A 20,860-nucleotide genomic window follows, 5' to 3' on the forward strand; every position below is an offset into this window, starting at 1 on the left:
AATTAGAAGAATTTAGTAAGTTCATTAAAAACAGTTTTTGGAGAGATGTAATTTTGGCAGTATCTAAATGGAAAGAAGAATCGCAAAGTCCTAACGAGTATCTATCCATGAGTATTTTAAATTTTCTCCCCCCTAAAATGATATATCAATACAAATTCTGGACAGAAGCTGGTTTTGAAATTCTGAACGATCTAGTAGATGATCACGGTAATTTAATACCTTTTGAGATAATAAAACAAAAAACTGGAAGCGATGATTTCTTGAAATACTTCTCCTTAATATCCAGAATTCCTAAAGCATGGAAAGATGCCATAAAAAACCACCTAGTACATAATAATTTTGATAAGCAGGAGGATAAAATAACGAACTTGCGAAAACAAGATTCACTCAAGTTTGTTTACAAAGATCTTTTACAGGAAGCTAAAAGGCAACACACTGCGAAGCAAGAAACTTGGATGCAAGTATTTAATAAAAATATAAGTAGTGAGGAGTGGTCTGATATATATAGCCGGGCAAAATGCTGTACCAAGGATACCAAGTTGATCTCTTTCAACTTTAAATTAATCCATAGAATAATCGCTACTAATGATTTTCTTAAAAGAATTAACATACTTGATGACAACAAATGTACTTTCTGTAAGAGTGAAACTGAAAGTATTGAGCATCTCTTTTATGACTGCAGTATTACTTCACAGTTTTGGTACCGTTTTATTGAAGTTTTGCACCTTTTTGCCCAAATATTGTACATCTGTCCAAAAAAGAAACATTTTTAGGAAGTGAACAACTGGACAGTTTGGGTAATTTTCTGCTTATTTTGGCAAAATATTATATTTATACTTGCAGATTCAATATAAAAATCCTTCTATTTTTGCTTTTAAGTAAATAGTTGCAATGCATAAGAACATTGAAAACTACACTGCTAAGGTACATAAAAAAGAGGACCAATTTCTTCAAAAATGGACCTCAACAATGAACATTTAACTTGTCTCTGACTTGATGGATGATTAGTTTTGTGCTCCAATGTGTCTACCCTTAAAACGATTGATAGGTACCTTAAATAGAACAACGAAGAAAAGAAAAAAATATATACCGGAAAAACTTGTCACAAGAGTTCTCGCTCAGTTGGAAATGACATAGCTATCTTCATTACACTTACCCACTTAGCATTTGTATATGCATGACCACGACTGTAAAAGAAGAATGACTTTCTACCAATGACAGTACCGAATGTGTCGCATTCGACTGTTGACGATACCTGAGCATTCGGCTGATGACGATACCCGAAGACTTGCACCCTATGACAGTAACGGATATATTGCATTTTACGGACGACAGTACCCGATGTATTGCTCTTGACCAATGACAGTGCAATGTGTTCCACATTTACAATCGACTCGATAAAACTCAGCATGAAACGAACAGTCATTAGTAGTACGCCATTTTCTGTTATCGTATCGGTCAAATACAAAAATCGCAAATTGGTATATAATATGTGCTAAATGTGTCTTTCAGCTTTCATCGTTGGTCCCATTGTCCATCTCTTTGCCTCAAAAGACTTTGGATCATATCTTCATATGATGAAATCTGTGCCAGCGGTGGGAGAGCCGCTTATTCTGATGGTAAAGTTTGCCCTGGCCTTATCTTTCAGCTTTCACCTTCTCAATGGCCTAAGGCACTTGGTAAGTTTATGAAACATTATAAAATAAACTTTTTTTCTCCCCTTCAAAATATAACATTGTTATCATGATCGTCATTAGCAGCAACAGTAATACCATCATCAACAATAACATCAATCTCGTACCCGCGCCTAGGTAAGGCTGTTGACCTACGCAGATTTTGTTGATGCGTAGTGAAATATCATATTCATATCGCTGATAGTAGACTATTTATTTATAGCAACATCATCTAAGCTTTTAGTATTAAGAAAAATGTATGGCAACATAAGTAGTACAGTGGGTCAAAATGGGGCCTTACGGGAATTAACATTAGCCCGTATGTTTCCATTGTGGGAATCTCTCTGCCCTTTTTGGATATCATACGTTCAAGTTGACAATAGGATTACAATGTGGTCCACTCATGGCCCGTATGGTTAATCCTATGGTAAAATTGTTCATCATAATATCATTCAGGGTAAAGTTTAACATTGTTAGAACTGACTGACCTCAATTGGGGTTACATCACAACATTGTTACAGTTAACCTGAAAATGCACCGCCATAGGTATGTACGAGAAACTATGTTAAACATGTCCTTAGGTTTACCACGATTAGCACAGAGGGGCCCATGCATGTATCCTATAGACCTAAGTATCGTGTGCAAATGCTGGGATCTTCCAAGCCCATATGGTAAATGTAACGTTAACATGTTTATTTTCAACCCAGCACATACGCTATTGTCCAGCAACTTCCTTTTGCTTAAAACCCTTCACACCACATATACTTTCCAACATCCGCTTTTTTTATTACAATCCAATTCAAACCCTAAAATCTAGCAACCACGCTTGCATTACAGTCCAAACACACACATTTAATCCAGCACTGCTTTTGTTACAATCCAACACACACATACAATCAAGCAACTGCATTTTGATTACTATCCAAACATACACCCCTACTATGCAACAAAAAGGTTAGATTGTTTATACACACACGTTATACATATATGCATACAAACATACTATCTCACTAGCAAAATGGGTAATATGTAAAAGAAGGAGGAAATGGATGCGTCACTAGTTTTCTTCTCATCAAGCATAATGTCACAATGAGTCCATGCACCATACTCTCTTTTGACACCACTGTCTTTCAACATAGTAGTACATTCGTTTAATCCATATCAGTTTGTCCGTGATCATGGTAACAACCCACGATGCCGTAACAGACATGAAATAACCTGGTTTATGGAAAGCCTCCAAAATAACAGTAGAAGATTTGACGCGGGTCCACATCTTGTCCTCAGAGTATGTGAAACAATGTGGCAATGCACTTGTATATACAGTGAAAGACAGGATTTAAGTGAATTGAAATGTGTTTCACCAATCAAAACGTATGTTGAAAAATTCAGCCAGATCGTTTGGTCTCTCTACTAATCCGAAGAGAGCGTATGCATCACGTCACTATCGATATATGTGCACACCAGCGTTCCTATAATTAACTATTCTGGAACAGTTCAAAGTATGCCCATGACCAAATAAAGAAGACAATTTGTCTGGGTGAGCCTTGCAATGACTATTGTATGCTCAGAGCGATAGTGCCAAGACTACGACAACAAATTCTGCATTAGCCAGTATTTTTATTCAAGAAGCGGATCACGTCAATTTAGCTTTGGCTGATTTGTCATATCTGCAAGAAATTTTGACTGCGTCAATAGCGCTACCTTCACTTCCTTCTCCATGATTACCAGTGGTTGATGATATCAGAAAGGAGCAGACGGAGTCTTTGCAATGTAAGAAAGAAGAAGCATTTATTCAACAACAGAAAATGTGTGACAAAAAGTGATAAGAACAAGAGGAAAAGAGAAAAACATGTTCAACAGAGAACAGAAAGTATGGAATGAAACAAAAAGGTGGGTTCGTGGCAAGACGTTCTGTTGGAGTTAAAGTATATGAGAGAAATGTATTGAGTTTCTTTAGCTCGACACAAGAGTAAGAACCCTCCACGTTCCAAGACGTCTAAACTCGTAGATATTGAAAGTGACATGATATGTCTGCTTTCTTCTGATTGGATGAGAGACCACACTCTCTGACAGAGTTTAGTAACACGTGGTGTCATAGGTGGGATATTTCAATCCGGTCCTAGACTATATATATACAACTGCATTTTCACATTGTTTCACCTATTCTCAAGACATGATGTAAACATTGGTCGAATCTTCTACACTTGTTTTGGGGATGTTGTTCAACACGGACTATCCCATGTATGTGAAGGCACATTTGGGCCATTACCAAGATCACAGACAAAGCGATATGGAAGAGAAGAATGTCTGTGGAAAGACTGGGTTGCCTAAAGCAGGTATTAGTTCATGGGCTTATTTTGACATTATATTTGAGAAGAAGAAGAAGAAGAAAAATAAGCGATGTCACTTGTGTTAACTCTCTAGGTTTGAAAGAAAAACGAACAGAAAATGTCCCTTTTCAAGCCACATGTATCTCTATAAAGAAGAAATATTAATCAATTGACCAAAGATAGTGGGGTTTTTTTTGTTTGTCTTTGGATATGTCTATGTTGACAACTATAACTTAAAACCCATTACTCTTGCTTTTTTGTTTTTATGTGTGAGAGGGTATAGTAATGTGTCTATAAATACTTCTTTCCCGTGTGTAATAGTATGGTATGTTTGTTAGAGGTCATCCTCCTTCCTTTGCAAAATACCTCCTCTTTTTGTGGGATAGTATGTTTGTATGCATGTATGTATAACGTGTGTGCACAAACACTTCTACCGCTCTTGCTGGATTGTAGCGAATCGTGTTTGGGTAGTAATCACAAATTGCTTATGATTGTAAGGGTTTCGGGTTTGTTGGATTGTGAGGGTGATATTGTTTCGATGGTGATTGAAATTCTTTGCTGGATATCGGTGAATGTGCTCAAAAAGTGGTTACTTGATTGTTTTGTGTATGTTTGATCATAATGAAAAAGAGAGTAACGGGATAGTACAAGTTTGCAACAACAAACTTAAAGATATTCCTACATATTCCTTATATGTTTTTTTTATCTTATATGTGTTGTCTAATGTTGTATAGTGCTTAGAGCTTCTAAAGATTAGGCGATATATAAAGTCCTCATTATTATATGTGGTGCTTGGGTAGTAATTAACAAAATAGTTGCGAGATAGTATCATGTGTGTTGGAATGAAGCTAACCATGTTAACATTACATTTCCCATATAGAACCGAGAGTCCCGTAATTTCAAAATATGAATAGATCCATAGGTTTCTATGGTGGTCTATAGCGCTCGTCTTTACCAAGCCCTGTCTTCTTAGCTCTGACGGCGTCGCTTCTAGTCTCTGGCTCAGCCAGTGTCGGTATGTGAGAAAACCGGAAGTAGATTCCCGTGGATGATCGGTTGTTAACGGGTTTTCCCTAGTTCTTGGTGTATAGGCTATCATGCGTTGATAAGTGTGGGCTTTAAACCCCAAAATAACAACAAACATGTAATGTATTGGTTGTGTGGTAAGTTAGATTGAAAATATGACCTTGTTTTGTACAGTTATTGAATGCCTGTATCTTTTTTATTACAGGCCTGGGACGCAACGTATGGTTTTCAGCTGGGTACTGTGTACAAAACGGGTTATGCCGTTCTCGGATTAAGTATCATTCTCACTTTGGCCCTTATGTTTATTTGAAGACAGTCCATCAGTAGGGTATGATTTTGCTATTGTTAGTTTAGCATACTGGTCTTAATTCAACAAACCCAAATGTATAAATCGTAAATAGTTGTGTTTATTGCGAATTCTTTCAGCTTTCTTTTCCATAAAATCGCAGTCATATTAATTGGCTTGGCATCATGAACATTCATGTATTAAGTCTTTATAGAGTTGCTATTACTTCAAACTTAAAAATGTAATAAAGAATACGAAACAGAGGAAGAAAGAAAGAAAACAATTGTGATAATTATAAAACAATCATGCCTCACGACATCAACACGAGGAAAACCATAATCACATGATTGCATTTGGAAAAGGGTTATACAGAAGTTTAATGAGAATTACACGCACATGACTCGTTTCTTCCGCCATTAATATGTAGTCAAAACTGTAGTCATGTACATGTAATACACTGTATCATATTTGATAGCCTGAACTTGTGAAATGTTCGACTTTCGTCTGTTCTTTTCATTTGATTTAATTTTAATCTCGGTTAAGATTTTTCGATTTTTGGTAATGTGTCAAGGACTTGACAAAATAAAATAATCGACATTAACTTCTTCGTCTCTGATATATAAATGCCATGTCATGTTAAGTCGGTTCACTGTGTGTTCCATCCATTAAAATATACAAATATGTTGTGTTCATTTGGACTTGAAAAAAATTCACGGACTGTTGAAACATGGATGACGTTATCGACAATTAAAACGGTTCTTAACATCGGCGTGCTCCTAATTCATCTAAATCTATCTATCTATCTATCTATCTATCTATCTATATATATATATATATATATATATATATATATATATATATATATATATATATATTATTTCGCAGTACATATCAGGTCAGCGTGACAAGTGACTATGAAGATTGATGTATTGGCTAGGATAGCAATATATGTGCAGCTTGTAATAGTTAACATCTCCTACTTGGAAGCATGAAATGAATTTTAATTGAGTCCGTTCAATAACGGTCAGACATGGACGATATCACTGTTAATGCAAACTCATTAGCGGAAAATGACAAAAAATGAGAAAAAACAGCGAAAAGTTTAGGAAGTTTTGGACCATTTGAAACAGGTGTCATAAAATGATATTGTTCATAATACATATTAATAATGGCGGACTAGAGAGGATTGTTCTGACTTCGATGGGAGTGATACAAATTTTAGCGGTTAGAGAAAGTAATCATATCTGGCTAAGCTAAACGAAGTGACCCATGACAGAATCATGCATTTATGAAATTCCTCCCTTAGTCATTCTATTTTTCTGAGGCAAACCAGAATTTTGCTCCGAGAATCGGGAAAAAGTACTTTTATCGTTAAATTGTCTCAGGAATGTGTGTCACAAAATGAGGGACACGAAAGGGGAATAATTCGACTTCATAGAAAGGTTCCAATCTCGAATAAAGCACAAAGAAAGGAATAGCTCCATACTGTATTGCACAGTAGAAAGAGCAGTCTACAGCAAATACGGTTTATGACCCAAAGATGTTAGAGAATAAATAAAGAGAAGGAAATAAAATACTGCAACGGCGACCAATCATCTACAGTGATTTTGAAAAGACCGGAAACAACCTGGTGATGCTGACATGCAGTCACTTTATTATATAATGAAATTTGTTATATCGTTCATAATAGAACGGCTAATTTAAGTGCGCATTCAGTTTGTAAATCTATTTCTAAGCAAAAGTGAACGATAGAAATGTCATGTTCAATTTCATTTTGTTTATGTAATTGATTACATTGTTGCATTTTCAATTTTATTTTGTTTATGTAATTGATTACATTGTTGCATTGTCAATTTCATTTTGTTTATGTAATTGATTACATTGTTGCATTTTACATACAGGGATTCATGTTGTTCTATTCGTTATCTCTCCTCAGATCGCTGTTATTCCATTCATTAGTTTCATATTTCATGTTGTGAGTTACTAGATCCGGGCAATAACAGCGTGATCGATCACTTCCTAGTTAACAATAACCAAAAAACAATAAGAAGTGGGGGAGATTATCCGACCTCCTGACAATATTTATGATTATAGCAAGCAAAATACAACATTTACCAATATGTACAAACCCACTGGAATTATGTAGCAAAAGTAAGTTGGTGTGTAGGATTTGGACTGTTAACATAACTGTAACAATTTTGTAGTCATATGGTTACGATGTGTGTGGGAGTTTATCGTGATGTGATTCCCATTGTAAAGATATGTAGAGAATATAAAACGCTATTTTAGTAGCACTAGGATTTACATGTTTCTACTTTATGAATATACAGCGATGAACTGTAGATATGTATGATTTGTTTATTATTCAAACATTATTATATAAATAAAGTATCGAGACAAAAAGTTTGGTATTACTATTATAGAGCGTAGTATATTTAGTTTTCATGATTAAAAACTGATTTTCACAATAATAGAGAATAAGAATCACTATGAAACTTAAAGACAATGACATGCAATCTTATCATGACAAAAGATTTGCCAGCTTCCATACAAGAGTGTCTTACATGTGAACAGAAACATTGCTCAAAACATAAAAGTCTCTCAGTTCTTCAGAATTAAAAGATCTTTACATAAAGAAAAAATGGTTTTTCTTTTCTAGAGATTCAAAGTATTTTGTGCCGCGGTCTCTTTGCACGTCAAAGAGTGTTTCAGGAATAAAAACCCTTCCGAAATCGGCATGATACAGTCGCCACAGGATTATGCTCATAACTGATTGCTCAAATCTATGACAAAAGCCAAGCCCTTTCTGATTTTCGCAATGGGTTCTGTCTTGTGAGCCAGGAAAATACATACAACCTGATGTCAGTGCACATGACACCCATGGACGCATGATGGTCTCGATTGTAAAACGAGTTCGATATATCAGGAAAAATCCCGTTTGAGTTTCGTTTTTATCGGCAAATAAGCACGGATCTTCTCAGAGGAACTTGAAAGTCACTGGATCAGTTCTGTATCCCACTCCTGATTCACCTTCCATAATCTTGACACCATCTTTGATAGTTGTTTCGAATAAACTGTCAAGCTCTCCATTGGGAAAACGTATCGATGCGTCTATCCACATGACAAACCCATATTCATTTAGTAGTGTCTGCAACACAAAATAAATACAGTGATGGCGTGCTTTTTCTAGTAGCAACAGCTCCATTAGTAGTAGAAGCAACTTTCTTTCAAACTTGTGTTATTGTGTTCTTCGTTATGAGGCGTGTGGCATGTTATCGCAACTTTGCAATTATCCACCGTCCAATAGTGCTATTGGTCCTGGTGGCATTCGGTGACCGGTTTCCCAGTCAATGGCAATTCGTGTGATACAAAAATGTTTCTGGAATAAATGCGCATGTTGATAATGATGATTATTTGTGTGTGGATTATGATGCTGATAATTTCTCCATGCAAAGCATACGAACGACGATAAATTGATTACAAATTGTGTAGTATCCCTGATAGACAGTAATGTTCATATTCTGAATGAAAAACTCTTAGATGATGGACATTGCCAGATCACATGTATAAATTGCAGTGGTTGCAGTGAAGTTGAGCATATGATATGTTCATCTGAAACATTAAATTATATTACCGGCTTCGGTGTTGGGACTCGCGATGAATCGACACATTTTCTGATATATCGTTCACTTAAACTAAGTCAAGTATGGAGGACCTCAAAAATATGTGTCTGCTGGATTCAGCCGTGGTCTTGTGGTTGCAACACAGACAATGGAGAAAAAACGCTTGACCTGCAAAGAAAGAGCAAGAAGTAGGGAAGAGATTACCTGTGTAATCAGTGGTTTGAATGTGTATCCTTTCAGAATCTGCACATGTTCTGGATACTTTTCAAATGGAAATGATCTGTATTCGCAGCGACAGTGCTTTTTCACCTGAAACAGAATTTCGTACAGTCTTTAATAAGCAGAATTTTGTACAGTCTTTAATATGCAGAATTTCGTACAGTCTTTAATAAGCAGAATTTGTACAGTCTTTAATAAGCAGAATTTTGTACAGTCTTTAATAAGCAGAGGATTTTCACTACCATCATCATCGCCTATTACTACCATACTACTTTTTTCGCGGCTCCTAAATTTCCCAACCAAACTTTTTTCAGCTCTTTAATTTTGGGGATGTGGTTCTTCACTGCTATATTATATAGCTGAAAGGCTCCATTCTCAATCTCTTCGAAATTAAATAGCACCTGAATAAATATAGGTTTACAGTGTATGGAAACTCTGTGAAGAAGATGAAACTTCCTGAATGATATTATTTAAGTTTTCTTCTGATGGGAATTCAATTTAAGTACTTTTTCCTTTTGTAATGGTGATATCAGCTTTACAATTGTCTCCCTTTCATACGACACATGGTATGTAAACCACTGTTTTGAGATTTTGTCATCTTGTATGTTTCCTTTTCTTGTCTCTTCTTTCTTTTAAATCTTTTTATATATAAATATTTGACAATTGTGACTTCACTTACAGAATTAACTATATAATACTTTACTGACGTTTACACTTCGATCCGAAATACAGTTAAAATGAACTTTGCTGAAACGATAGCAAAAGAAAACCATCACCACGTAATGATCATCCCATTTTAGTGATGTTGTTATATCCATTTGTAGGGTATGAATTTTATAATTGTGTTTAACGAGACACAATCACATGAAAAACTATTTAGTTCTGCAACTTGTCTTGCAGGATTTTAACATAAAATCCATTGTTGATGAATCCGGGAACGCTAATATTTAGCCATGGTAAGTTAAGGACTTTTATATGTGTCTGTGTGTGTGTATGTGTATGTGTGTGTTTACGCTTCGAAAAAGAATACTTAATGTCTTAGTAACATACCATTTCCTTTTCGTGTTCATTTAGTCCGATGTCGTAAAAGATAAATTTCAAAGTTTTGTATTTTGGAAATACCACACTGTGAAGGTTCTGCATCAGAGCTTGAACTTCCAGAAAATGATTTGAAGATGCTGCCGTCACAACAACAGGAATCTTGGGATTTGGAAAGTCAAGAAAGTCCCTGGCAAGGCCTAGCTCTTGTAGGTAAGGAATTGAATCTCCAATAGGATAATTTTTAACAAATTGACAGTTGTCCTCAAATGTTTCCTTAAATTTACTATCTTCCCAGCAGGAAAGTGAATCGTTGACTTCGAATTTACAATAACTATCAGAAACACTAAATATTTTCATTTGTCCTTGTCCCTTCTTTTCCCTATTATGTTTCATAGCGGCACTGAATTCGTCCTTCGCATCTTCAATAGATAAATTGAACTTGGGTATGAAGGTGCAGCTTTCAGGAAAACTGGCTTCTGACTTCTTCCTGTTGGACGTGAAAGCGGTCCTGTCTTTTCGAATTGAGTAGACTCCATCTGTGCAATAATACAAGGGATGTAATGCAAAAGATTATGAGGCAAGACTATGGTAAATACTCTTAATCTTTACAAATAAATATCATACGTTTTGTTCTGTACTTAAAGGGACAGAGGGGATATTTGGAACATGAGAAGAGGAAAAGCAATATGCTGGTAACATGGGCACGCATATTTTAATAATCTTTAACAGAGGCGAAGTTAACCTTTTTTCTCCAAAGTTTCGTTAATTGCAGAAGGCATAATTTATCTTGGATCATAAAAAGTCAGATCTTTGAATGTGATAACATATGTCATAGAGTCTCACACTCAAGATCTAAGTCACTCAGTTGCATATTGATCTGATTCAGTTAGGATAATAAACTGGTTCACTCATAATAGCTGGCTAAAATCGGGCAAAATGACTGCCTTGGACTGAGGGGCCGACTGTTCAAAAATGTGCGGATAACTTTTTTCTTCTGTGGAAAACAAAATAGTTTTAGTCAGGTACACGTAACACCTTGGGAAAAGTCTTATTTCAGACCGCACTGCTGGGGTATTTGCTCCAAGGTGGCTGGACGTAATTGTTCGATGTGTTACCGAGACCTTAAATGTGGCTGTTGCAGTCATCCTTTTGACTTTAACGGTTATTGCTTATGTTTTTATTTCTTGCAGATGGATCGTTTTTCTGCATACATGTAGGTATGATTTGGATTTGAAGATATTGAGTGTGGGAGCGTGACAGATCATGTTGGTAATCCCAAACCTTAACTTTGGAAGAAAATTGTGGAGAGTGACCCAAAAATGTATGTCGTTCTTTTATACATTTTATCAAGCTGTTTCAGGTCATGCTCACAACGTGATCTTTGAAACACCTTCTTAAATAGTACAATTCCAAGAACGTGCGATTCAAATGAGCTCGCTTGCAATCTCACAATTGATAATTTTAAATAATGTCAAATCACTGCTATTGCATAGGTGAACAGCATTGGCCTACCTAAATTGATTGAATTACTTTCGTCATCTTGAGGCTGGAGAAAAAAATCCTTTTGTTACTGATATTAATAAATGAATACGCTAAGGGCAACTTGGCGATAGTTTCGAAATTGTTGTCTTGTCTGTATATGTTTCACAAATATTCGCTGATCGGGTTTAAATGAAAGGATGAACTTTCACTGAACTAGTGTTTTGCTGAACCGAGTGTTTCACATACGTTAGCATGTTAATACATCCGCTCTGATACTTAACTAATAAAGCTTCAACACAAAACAGTGAGGCTGACACAATCGCTCTGCTCACATGTGATATATATGGTTCACCACTGTAACATACTAAACACAGACGATATAAACGTTTGACACGCCAGAGGAAAGAAAAAAGATGTAACCGACGACTCAACACACTAATCCAACTATCACACAGATGTCTCCTCTAGATAAAATAAATGTCCATATTGACTGCATATTTTATTAAATATTCTTGCGATCAAACCCATTTCAGACATAAAACATTCTGTAAATCTCCTAGAACACAAATAAGAGTGGTGGGTAGGTGTCATCAAAACCTTCAAGGACATTTTAAAAAATGAAAATGAAAATCACAAGATATCGGTTCGGATTAAGCGTAGCGTTTCCCTCTTTGGCGCTGAAGCGAAATGCTTCCTTTTTGCAATCGTGATTTTGATTTACCAAAATGTTGTCTGTTTCAGAAACTACGTATAGTTTAATGAAATACAGTATACAAAGAATTATGCATGACTGCAGGGACGACTCATACGCTGAGCTCGATCACTTCTGACAAACTACACAGAAAAGCAGACAGTATAACACCATATGATAGTTATTGAGCAGCAACCAAAAATACTTGCATGGACTGTCTTCAGTTACTTTTAACATATACAACTGTTATTTTCTCAAAAGTGTAATTAGTCATGGGCCTGAAAATCTCCTCCCTCTTAAAACATTGTAGCCACCAGGTGGCAGGCGACTGTCGCAGGAAGTTGTAAATTTCATATTTGATAAACAAAGCAGACGTATCTCAATGTAAGTCTATGGTTGTATTTCTTTGATTATCCACTTCAAAACGAAGCTGTTTGTTTACAAATTTTGAATGATACAATTACCAAAACATGAACCCTGGAAAATATCTCGAGTATACACTTACATGCTATTATCATTAGAGCACCAGACACAAACACTGTTGTAAAACGTTTACGTTGTCTTCGCGCCATTGTTTGCTTCTAGTGCCTGAAAATAAATAAACACAAAGCTTGTACCTCAATCTCCTTAACTCATACATCAAGAAATCGCTATGATTATGGGAATTACACTTATTCCAAAGTCTACTTGAAGAGTACAACTCTTTAAAAATCATCGTGTTCCGTGGCTGCTTTAGTATTTGGCAGTGCCACAGAAAATTAGTAAAAAAAATTAATCTGCAAGACAAGGAGAGAAAAAAAATCGTTTTGGTAAAGCATTCTACTCATGAATCAAATTCTAGAATGCTCCAAAGTGGTCAAATTACCAACAGGTGACACAAAAAGAAAACAATACTTTACCAAAACGACTCTTGTTTCCTTCACATAACCTAACTGCACAAACTTGGTAAGAAGATGATGGGCGAGGAAAGCTTTCTCTTTCCCTGAACAGTCCGATGAAGGATTTTCAACTGATGCTTAATCAGGAGTGATCTGAAGAATATGCTTACAACAAAGGGCATACAGACTGATCTATTATTGAACTTTTTCTACATAGTGTACTGTTTACTTTCTACGCATTATTACTGAAAGATAATACATAGTAGTATTAAAAAGATCATATGTGAAGATAACTGGAGAAATACGTACCTTTATAGCTATACTATAATGACATTGTAGGCATCATGTCGTAGCATTTAACAGCAAACATCACACGAAAGAGATTTTGGTCATTTGAAATCAAAAATAATAATGCCACGAATGTCTAAGCAGGAAGACACATATCCTTTAAGGAGTTATGACACATATACCTGTTGCATTAACCAATTTTATATGTAATAGTTTATCCGACAAGTGGAAAGATTCATTCATATATATAGAGAGAGAGAGAGAGAGAGAGAGAGAGAGAGATTTATAAATATACACCAAGCAGTACGAAAGTCCTATCCCTGGGTTATATAGAAGAATGCTTGATAACAGTAGGCAGAATTAATACTTAATACAAATAGAACTATCATACAGGTTAGAGAATTTTTCATTCGACTCTACAGAGATTCGAACCCAGGTCCCCGACTAAACGGCACCCATCGCCTTGTCTGCACACAATAGCGTATATTCCATTACGACAAAAGCACACATCACCAAATAAATCATACAACTGAGTCGGTGCTATATGCACTCGTGTGTAGCAGACACACTCGCATGACGACCTAGTAATTAATTTCTCATCTATCTACACAGTCATTTCGGATTCCTATAAAAGAAATCAAGGTATATATCTATATTGAGTTCAGGCTCTCTTAACAAGAGTGTCACCCATAACGGCGTAGATACGGCTACATCTTGGATAATCAGGTACGGAATCGCTGTAAGGAAAATACAGCTGTTCGGACCCGAGGAACGAACTGATTCTGCATAAGTTTGCTTCTCTTTTTATAGGCAGATTTTGTTTTCGCTCATTTCGGATTAGAACAAGGCTCTCGAACTTTCCCACGGAAACCGTGTGAATCATCTCGCTTAACTCATCCATTATTGATTTAATCATTTGCCTGTACAGCCGCTTCTCACCAAATCTAAATTTCTGACCTTTAGATACAAGAGAAATGTATTTTATGGATTTCTTCACCTGCTCGTAAAGCACGATATTTATAAAATAGCATACAGTTGTATTACACGAATATATAAAATTAATCTCAATATATTTTAGTGGATAATTACTTTCAATATATTTTAATGGAGAATTACTTTTAATACAATTAAAAGAAAATTTCAATCTGAATACTTTTACTCAAATATTCTGTCCTAATAATACCCTCTCGGTCATTTGAGTATAGCCCTCGAGGCTCAATAGAGGAAACAAAATTACATTCATTAAGTAAGTTAAAAGGTGAAAGATATAAAAAAAAAATACAATGATAATAACATTGTTGAAACTGTCGGTAAAATTCAAAACATACAATGAAAAAATCATTGCCAGAGATTTAGTGAAGGTCAAAAGTACAATGAGAAAACTGCAAAATACTCAGTATAATGCAACCCACAAAACAAATACAATCAAAAGTGCATTGCAAACTATTTAATGAAATTCAAATAAAAATAGAATGAAAAAATAAAAAACCACTTCACGAGATCCAATAAAATTCAAAATTACAAGAAAAAAAGCATGACACGACACTAAATAAAAATGTATAGGATACAATGACCAAAGAAAGTTTTAAAATATTTCAATAAAATTCTACGTTATCTACATTTACAACTAGTCTTGCCAAATAATTATAACACTACTATTAGCTACTATTAGCATGCAGTTCTTGTTTATTTTTATTTTTGTATGTTAGTTTACTCATTTTCTGTTATTTTTTGTTGTTTTTTCTTAATACAAAAAAAATTTTTTTTTTTTTTTTATAACATCAGCAGGATATATTTATGGGTGACTACGGTTATTAAACTTGCTTCAGCCAAGGGTGGTGAAATGAATTTTTATTCTCCTGGATAGTTTTGTTAAGCCGATATTGAGTTTACCTTCTATTGCATAAATAATATCAACAAAGAAATACCAGCAACATTGAAGTAAAAATGTTTGCGAAAAAAATGGCGTCAAAATTTGGTATTAATTAAGAGTTAGGGAAGAGAAAATTTTAGAGTTGTGTTAAAACTACACTAATAACCGTGACGTCTGTACACTTGCAATCAAACCTTGACCTGTGCGTGTATGAAATAGAAATTGCATTTAAACCAACAGAAGTGTAATAAGTGAACATATTATAATCGTAAAACTGGTTCGGTGAAGTCAAGTGCAAAGTTGAAATTGGCATGTATTATAGACGCTACCTTTGATGTGTGAAAGTGAATGCATCGCCGTTATCATTTCGAACAATCTTGACTCAGAAGTTGGCTGTATGTAGACGCTCATGTCTTATGAGAGCCATGCAACACAGAAAACTCGGTGTCAAGCAATCGCTCTGACACTTTGACTACTGATTGATGTTGCCAAACCAGGGAAAGAAGCACCTCTTCTGACTGATTTCGTGGCATTAGAGCCATTTTGTGGCGTTATTTCCGCGACACAATACCATATGGTACACATTCATACAATTCGTATGAAAACATGAGAAGGAAACCTTAATAACATATCGAACCCCATTGAGAAAATAAAACTGCATCTGCGTAATATGTTTTAGACGGCTAGGCGGAAATTACAATTTTTCCTAAGATAGGCAAATATGGTAAGACCTTGTCATATGTGTAGGCAGCGAAACATGTATACACGGGTTGCAAATTTCAGTACGAACAGGTTAGATGTAAAAGCTTAGTCTATGGAATGCATGTTAAAGTCAGTAGGTTCATTTACACTCTCTGCAGTAGAAACCTTAGCAAGTGCAATGAATGTTACTGAAGTAGGTAGAGAAAAGGTTATTTTTACTAAATAAGAAATTAATTACAGCATAAATTAGATCATTTTTTGGAAATATTTTGAAATTAAAGTACTAGCCTTGTAATTTTGTATTTCAACAAAAACATACCTGTGCGAGAATTACCACAGCCCAGAAATATTCTCCTTAAGACAAACCAGATTTGGTGTACATATAGCATAGATAGATAAATAAATAAATAAATAAATATATAGATAAATAGCTGGCTGGATGGATTATGATTTTATGCGTAAGACTTTGTTTTTACGGATCATGTATTATTAGTTCTATTGCGAAGGATGTATCAGAGTGCCTGATTCAGATAGTGCGGGGCCGATAACATATGTTATAAAGGGGCCATAAAATTTTTTTTTTCGAAAAGCCCACATAAATATTAAAACACATACATTTTTAACTTGCATAGTAAAGTAATTGGATTTTTTCATTTGCTATACAGCCAGATAATACGACAAATATGTCTGACATTTTAGTAATTATATTATTTAAATGAAGGTAATTGATAGCTTGAAAGCATTTAGCGCGGGGCCCTTGAAAGTGCGGGTTACAGTATCATATGTTACTTTTGCTACTAGGATAATCTGCCACTGATGAATCATTAAGACAATACGTAGACCTGGAAAGTGAGATGTGAAAGTAGTGTAACGTTAAAGTGTCCTTCTCATTACCAGCTTCAAAAGCCATGCAAACTATTAGGCTTTATAAGCAGTTATCAGAAAACTAGCCCTATCCATTAACTATACACACAAGACCGGATAAGGGTGGTAGGAGGGCCTGGAGCAATTTCAAAAAGCGCTCCCAATATCATTTCACTGCGTTGCTGAGTCTCTCGCTGGGGTGTGGCCCTGAAGCAACAGCTTTTTTTCCCATTATTTATTTTCTTTTTGAACCAGACGTATTTTCCAAAACAAACATGATATCATTTGGGTAGAATTATATATGCCATAAGAAACAGTTTTCCAAAATAGGGACTTCCATAAAATGACCCACTCTTAAAGCATGTCATTGACACCAACGTGCTGAAGTTGAAATTATTAAAGTCAAATGAAACTTGAAGCTTCAACTGCCTGCCTAAGTTAGTAATTCACAAAATTGAAATAATTCATTAACAAGCAAAAAGGAAACTTAATTTTTAAAATTTTAAAGTGCCAGTTTCCTCATTTTACACAAGTGACTGTTCACCTTGTTTAATACACCCAGCTTTAAACTGCAGATTATTATAAACGGCATCAGATAAGACTGCTGAGTATTATAAACGGCATCATATAAGACTGCTGATTATTATAAACGGCATCATATAAGACTGCTGATTTCAGGTGGCAGGGGATAGTTTCAAAAATTAGCCCATGTCAGATTTCTTAAGGCTTAGGTGTGACTTTTTCAACTATTATTGTTTACTAATTAATTATATAGATATATTCTGAGCTAGGTGTTTGGGGCTTGTGTTGTTCGTGAAATTGACGCCAGGCATGTACACCTCCCATAGTTTCTCTGCAGTATGTAAATAGTGAAATACCAATAGTCCGCTAGAAAGAAGGGCTAGCCTCCAGACACACACACACACACACACACAGCAGTAAACAGCTGGGTTTAGGGCAAGTAGAATATCTCAAAAACAGCTTGCATGACAACTATTTTAAACTGCGTCAGCCATTTTAGTTAGTACACATTGTTTTGCAGAATTATCATCTAGGAAAATATCTTGTGATTGCACTATGAACATGACATCGTGTCAAAAATGGCCTTCGACATGAAAATCGCAGGTATACATTTGCGATTGGGATACATAAACTTCTTTTGCTAAGAATTGCCATTGACTTCGCTGGTCAAACGACAACTATTCTTATGCTTTGTTTTATTATAGCTGTCCAAAAATATGGACCTTTTTGACCTCACTTTTGTATTTTATTCTGTATGGCTTTTTATACCAGGCCTATGAATGCGGCTATAAATTTGTGCACAAAACTGTCCCTGGTCCCCTCTTTTCTAACCTAAAAACTCCATGCTAGTCTTGGGGGCATTGAAATAACTGTTCCATATTTACGCATTGACGAGACAAAGCAATTTCCTAATGTACAGTACGCAGAAGGTGAAAAAGAGGTCATGCTAGTACGCCTGTATGCATTTTATGAGGCCTGCTAGTGTTTCATAGATGAAGTAAGTATTAAATCAGTACACGAATTTTAAGGTAGTGCTAAAGAAGTAATAAATTGGTACACGAATCTTAAGGCAGTGCTAAACAAGTATTAAATTGGTACTCGAATCTTATGGTAGGGATAAACAAGTAATAAATTGGTACACGAATCTTAAGGCAGTGCTAAACAAGTATTGAATTGGTACACGAATCCTATGGTAGGGCTAAACAAGTATTAAATTGGTACACGAATCCTATGGTAGGGCTAAACAAGTATTAAATTGGTACACGAATCTAAGGCTGGGTAAAATGAACAAAAGTGTATTTTAATCAACATTTTAATTTAATGCATAACCGTATAAACCACAGTGGATGATGTTACACGACTGCTTATTTTAATTGAAATCTATGTAACAAGTTGAATGATGAAAGACTCGCTAAAGATTTAAATTATTCAATGTATTTCATTAAATAACTTTGACATTATCTCAAATGTAAGATTTAATTATATGTATGACATGCCAACGAATACCGATTTCGCTTAATAAGATCCGCAACAATTGACTTTAAATTACATTCGGGTGCATTTGAGCAGCAGGGGGGGGCGAATCCTACAAAATACTTTTCCGAGATAACCCTTCCACGGAAACTATTCCCGATAGAGGGTTTATTTCGACGAAATAACACTTTTATTCAGAAAACGAGACAAAAAAAAAATGTCCTTGAAAATGCTTTGTATTTCCGCTGATATAACGCGAGTTACTTCAATAAATCCGACTCGTATCCGACATAATTTCCACGGTGAGGTATCATCGAAAAATCAGGTGTAGTTTGCGCCCCCTGCTGCTCTACGAAATGAGTTTCCAAGGAAAAACATTTTTATGTCGCAAATAGTGTATCAAGGCCGACGCGGTATCGTGTACGCGGGTCGTGTAAATTTATTGTCACAAATCCGTGCTGGTTTCTTTGAGCGCGACTAAAGAAATTCTTAAACTTATTAATATCCATATCGCCGCTACACCAGGTTTGATGAATATTTCTCAGCGTGTGAACATCAACTCCATTAAACACCGCAAGAAGATTACAGTTATCCCTGATTACTTTTGGAATTTGTGTATAACGCTGAGTAACATAAATCACATCAGTGTTTTTATGACGACCTCGTGAAAATATTCTTGCAGGATTTTTTTGCTTGTCCAGCATCACATCATCATACACTACTAGGTTATTTATTTCCCCGTTAAGGTCTTCCACGGACGGAGCTTCTTCAATATCAGTTATAAATTCAACAACATCCTCGCCGTCTTCACTCAGCGCTTTTGCACTCTCATTAAAATCTTTTATAACATCATAACAACGTTGATCATCCACAGACGGAGCTATCAAGTATAGTTTGTCCCATTTCATCCACTTCATTATCATGTTCAGCAACAGCTGTGTTTTACCTGATCCTGACGGTCCTATGATGATCATTCTGATAGAATTTGGTAGCGCGGAATTATGCTTGACTGGTTCTTTCCTTCGCGTCGCAGAAAAATCAGTGATCTCCATTTGTATATAAGGAATAATAATTATGGATCTATATTGTGTGAAGTGTAAGGCACAAACCCCTACGAATGATCTAACAACCATTACAACAAAAAATAACAGACAAGCACTTTCTGGTAAGTGTGCGCGATGTGGCACAAAAAAATTTAGATTTCAAAAAAAAAGCCTGACAAAGTCAGCGGAGGTGACATCGCAGCAACCCTCGGACGACTTCCAGGTACCCCTTGGGCTAAATATCCCGGAGAAAAACATCTCCCAGGATACAATTACTGCGGTCCAGGGACACGACTAGATATCAGACTTGATGAACAATCTAAACCAAAACCGGGAGAGTATCCAATAAACGCTATCGACGCAGCGTGTCACATGCATGATGTTGCTTATCGAAGTAAAGATCTGCAAGACAGGCATATCGCGGATGTGAAATTAATTCATGCACTAAGCGCCATAAAAAATAAATCATTTAAGGAGTCACTCGCTAATTGGTTAATAAGATCAGCGATGAAATCTAAATTAGCATTAGGCGCTGGATAATTAATAACAATGGAAGCGATTTATTATTCCCCGGCCGGATACTGGAGAGGTAATGCAGCAATTAATAAACTCGCCAACGCGGCATCAGTAACACGCGAGGTTGCCAAAAAATGGCTGTCAAAACAAGCAATATGGCAAATCTACTTACCACCACCTCGACAAATCAACTTTGCACATTTTGATGTTAGTACCCCCAATGAAGTTCATCAGGCTGACATACTATTCCTGCCTCATGATACTGTCCGCAGAAAAATATACAAATACGCGCTAACAGTAGTTGATGTTGCCAGTAGATACAAAGAAGCA

The 20,860-nt window shown here is 35.7% G+C and overlaps 2 protein-coding genes across 11 annotated transcripts in view; one reads left to right on the forward strand and one right to left on the reverse strand.

Moving 5' to 3' along the window:
* The window catches only part of LOC149786663 (succinate dehydrogenase cytochrome b560 subunit, mitochondrial-like), a 66,573-nt gene extending 59,364 nt beyond the window's left edge, over positions 1 to 7,209 (forward strand). For all 8 annotated transcript variants that reach the window (XM_089977193.1, XM_089977192.1, XM_089977198.1 and 5 more), the window contains 2 exons: positions 1,513 to 1,679; positions 5,235 to 7,209. In XM_089977193.1, coding sequence (XP_089833319.1) covers positions 1,513 to 1,679; positions 5,235 to 5,339 — 272 coding nt within the window. In that variant the 3' untranslated portion in view covers positions 5,340 to 7,209. The remainder of the gene's footprint in view (positions 1 to 1,512; positions 1,680 to 5,234) is intronic.
* Positions 7,210 to 8,147: 938 nt separating this feature from the next.
* LOC149786664 (uncharacterized) overlaps positions 8,148 to 20,860 on the reverse strand; it is a 37,439-nt gene continuing 24,726 nt past the window's right edge. For 2 of the 3 annotated variants that reach the window (XM_089977190.1, XM_089977189.1), the window contains exons 2-5: positions 12,877 to 12,959; positions 10,208 to 10,734; positions 9,143 to 9,247; positions 8,148 to 8,463 (exon numbers count right to left, since the gene is read on the reverse strand). In XM_089977190.1, coding sequence (XP_089833316.1) covers positions 8,293 to 8,463; positions 9,143 to 9,247; positions 10,208 to 10,734; positions 12,877 to 12,943 — 870 coding nt within the window. In that variant the 5' untranslated portion in view covers positions 12,944 to 12,959 and the 3' untranslated portion in view covers positions 8,148 to 8,292. Of the gene's footprint in view, positions 8,464 to 9,142; positions 9,248 to 10,207; positions 10,735 to 12,876; positions 12,960 to 13,558; positions 13,686 to 20,860 lie in introns of those variants that run through there. The other variant, XM_089977191.1, reaches the window with a different exon arrangement.

The sequence above is a fragment of the Sinohyriopsis cumingii genome, chromosome 12 (assembly GCF_028554795.1).
Source record: "Sinohyriopsis cumingii isolate HCF-2022 chromosome 12, ASM2855479v2, whole genome shotgun sequence".
Taxonomy (NCBI): domain Eukaryota; kingdom Metazoa; phylum Mollusca; class Bivalvia; order Unionida; family Unionidae; genus Sinohyriopsis; species Sinohyriopsis cumingii.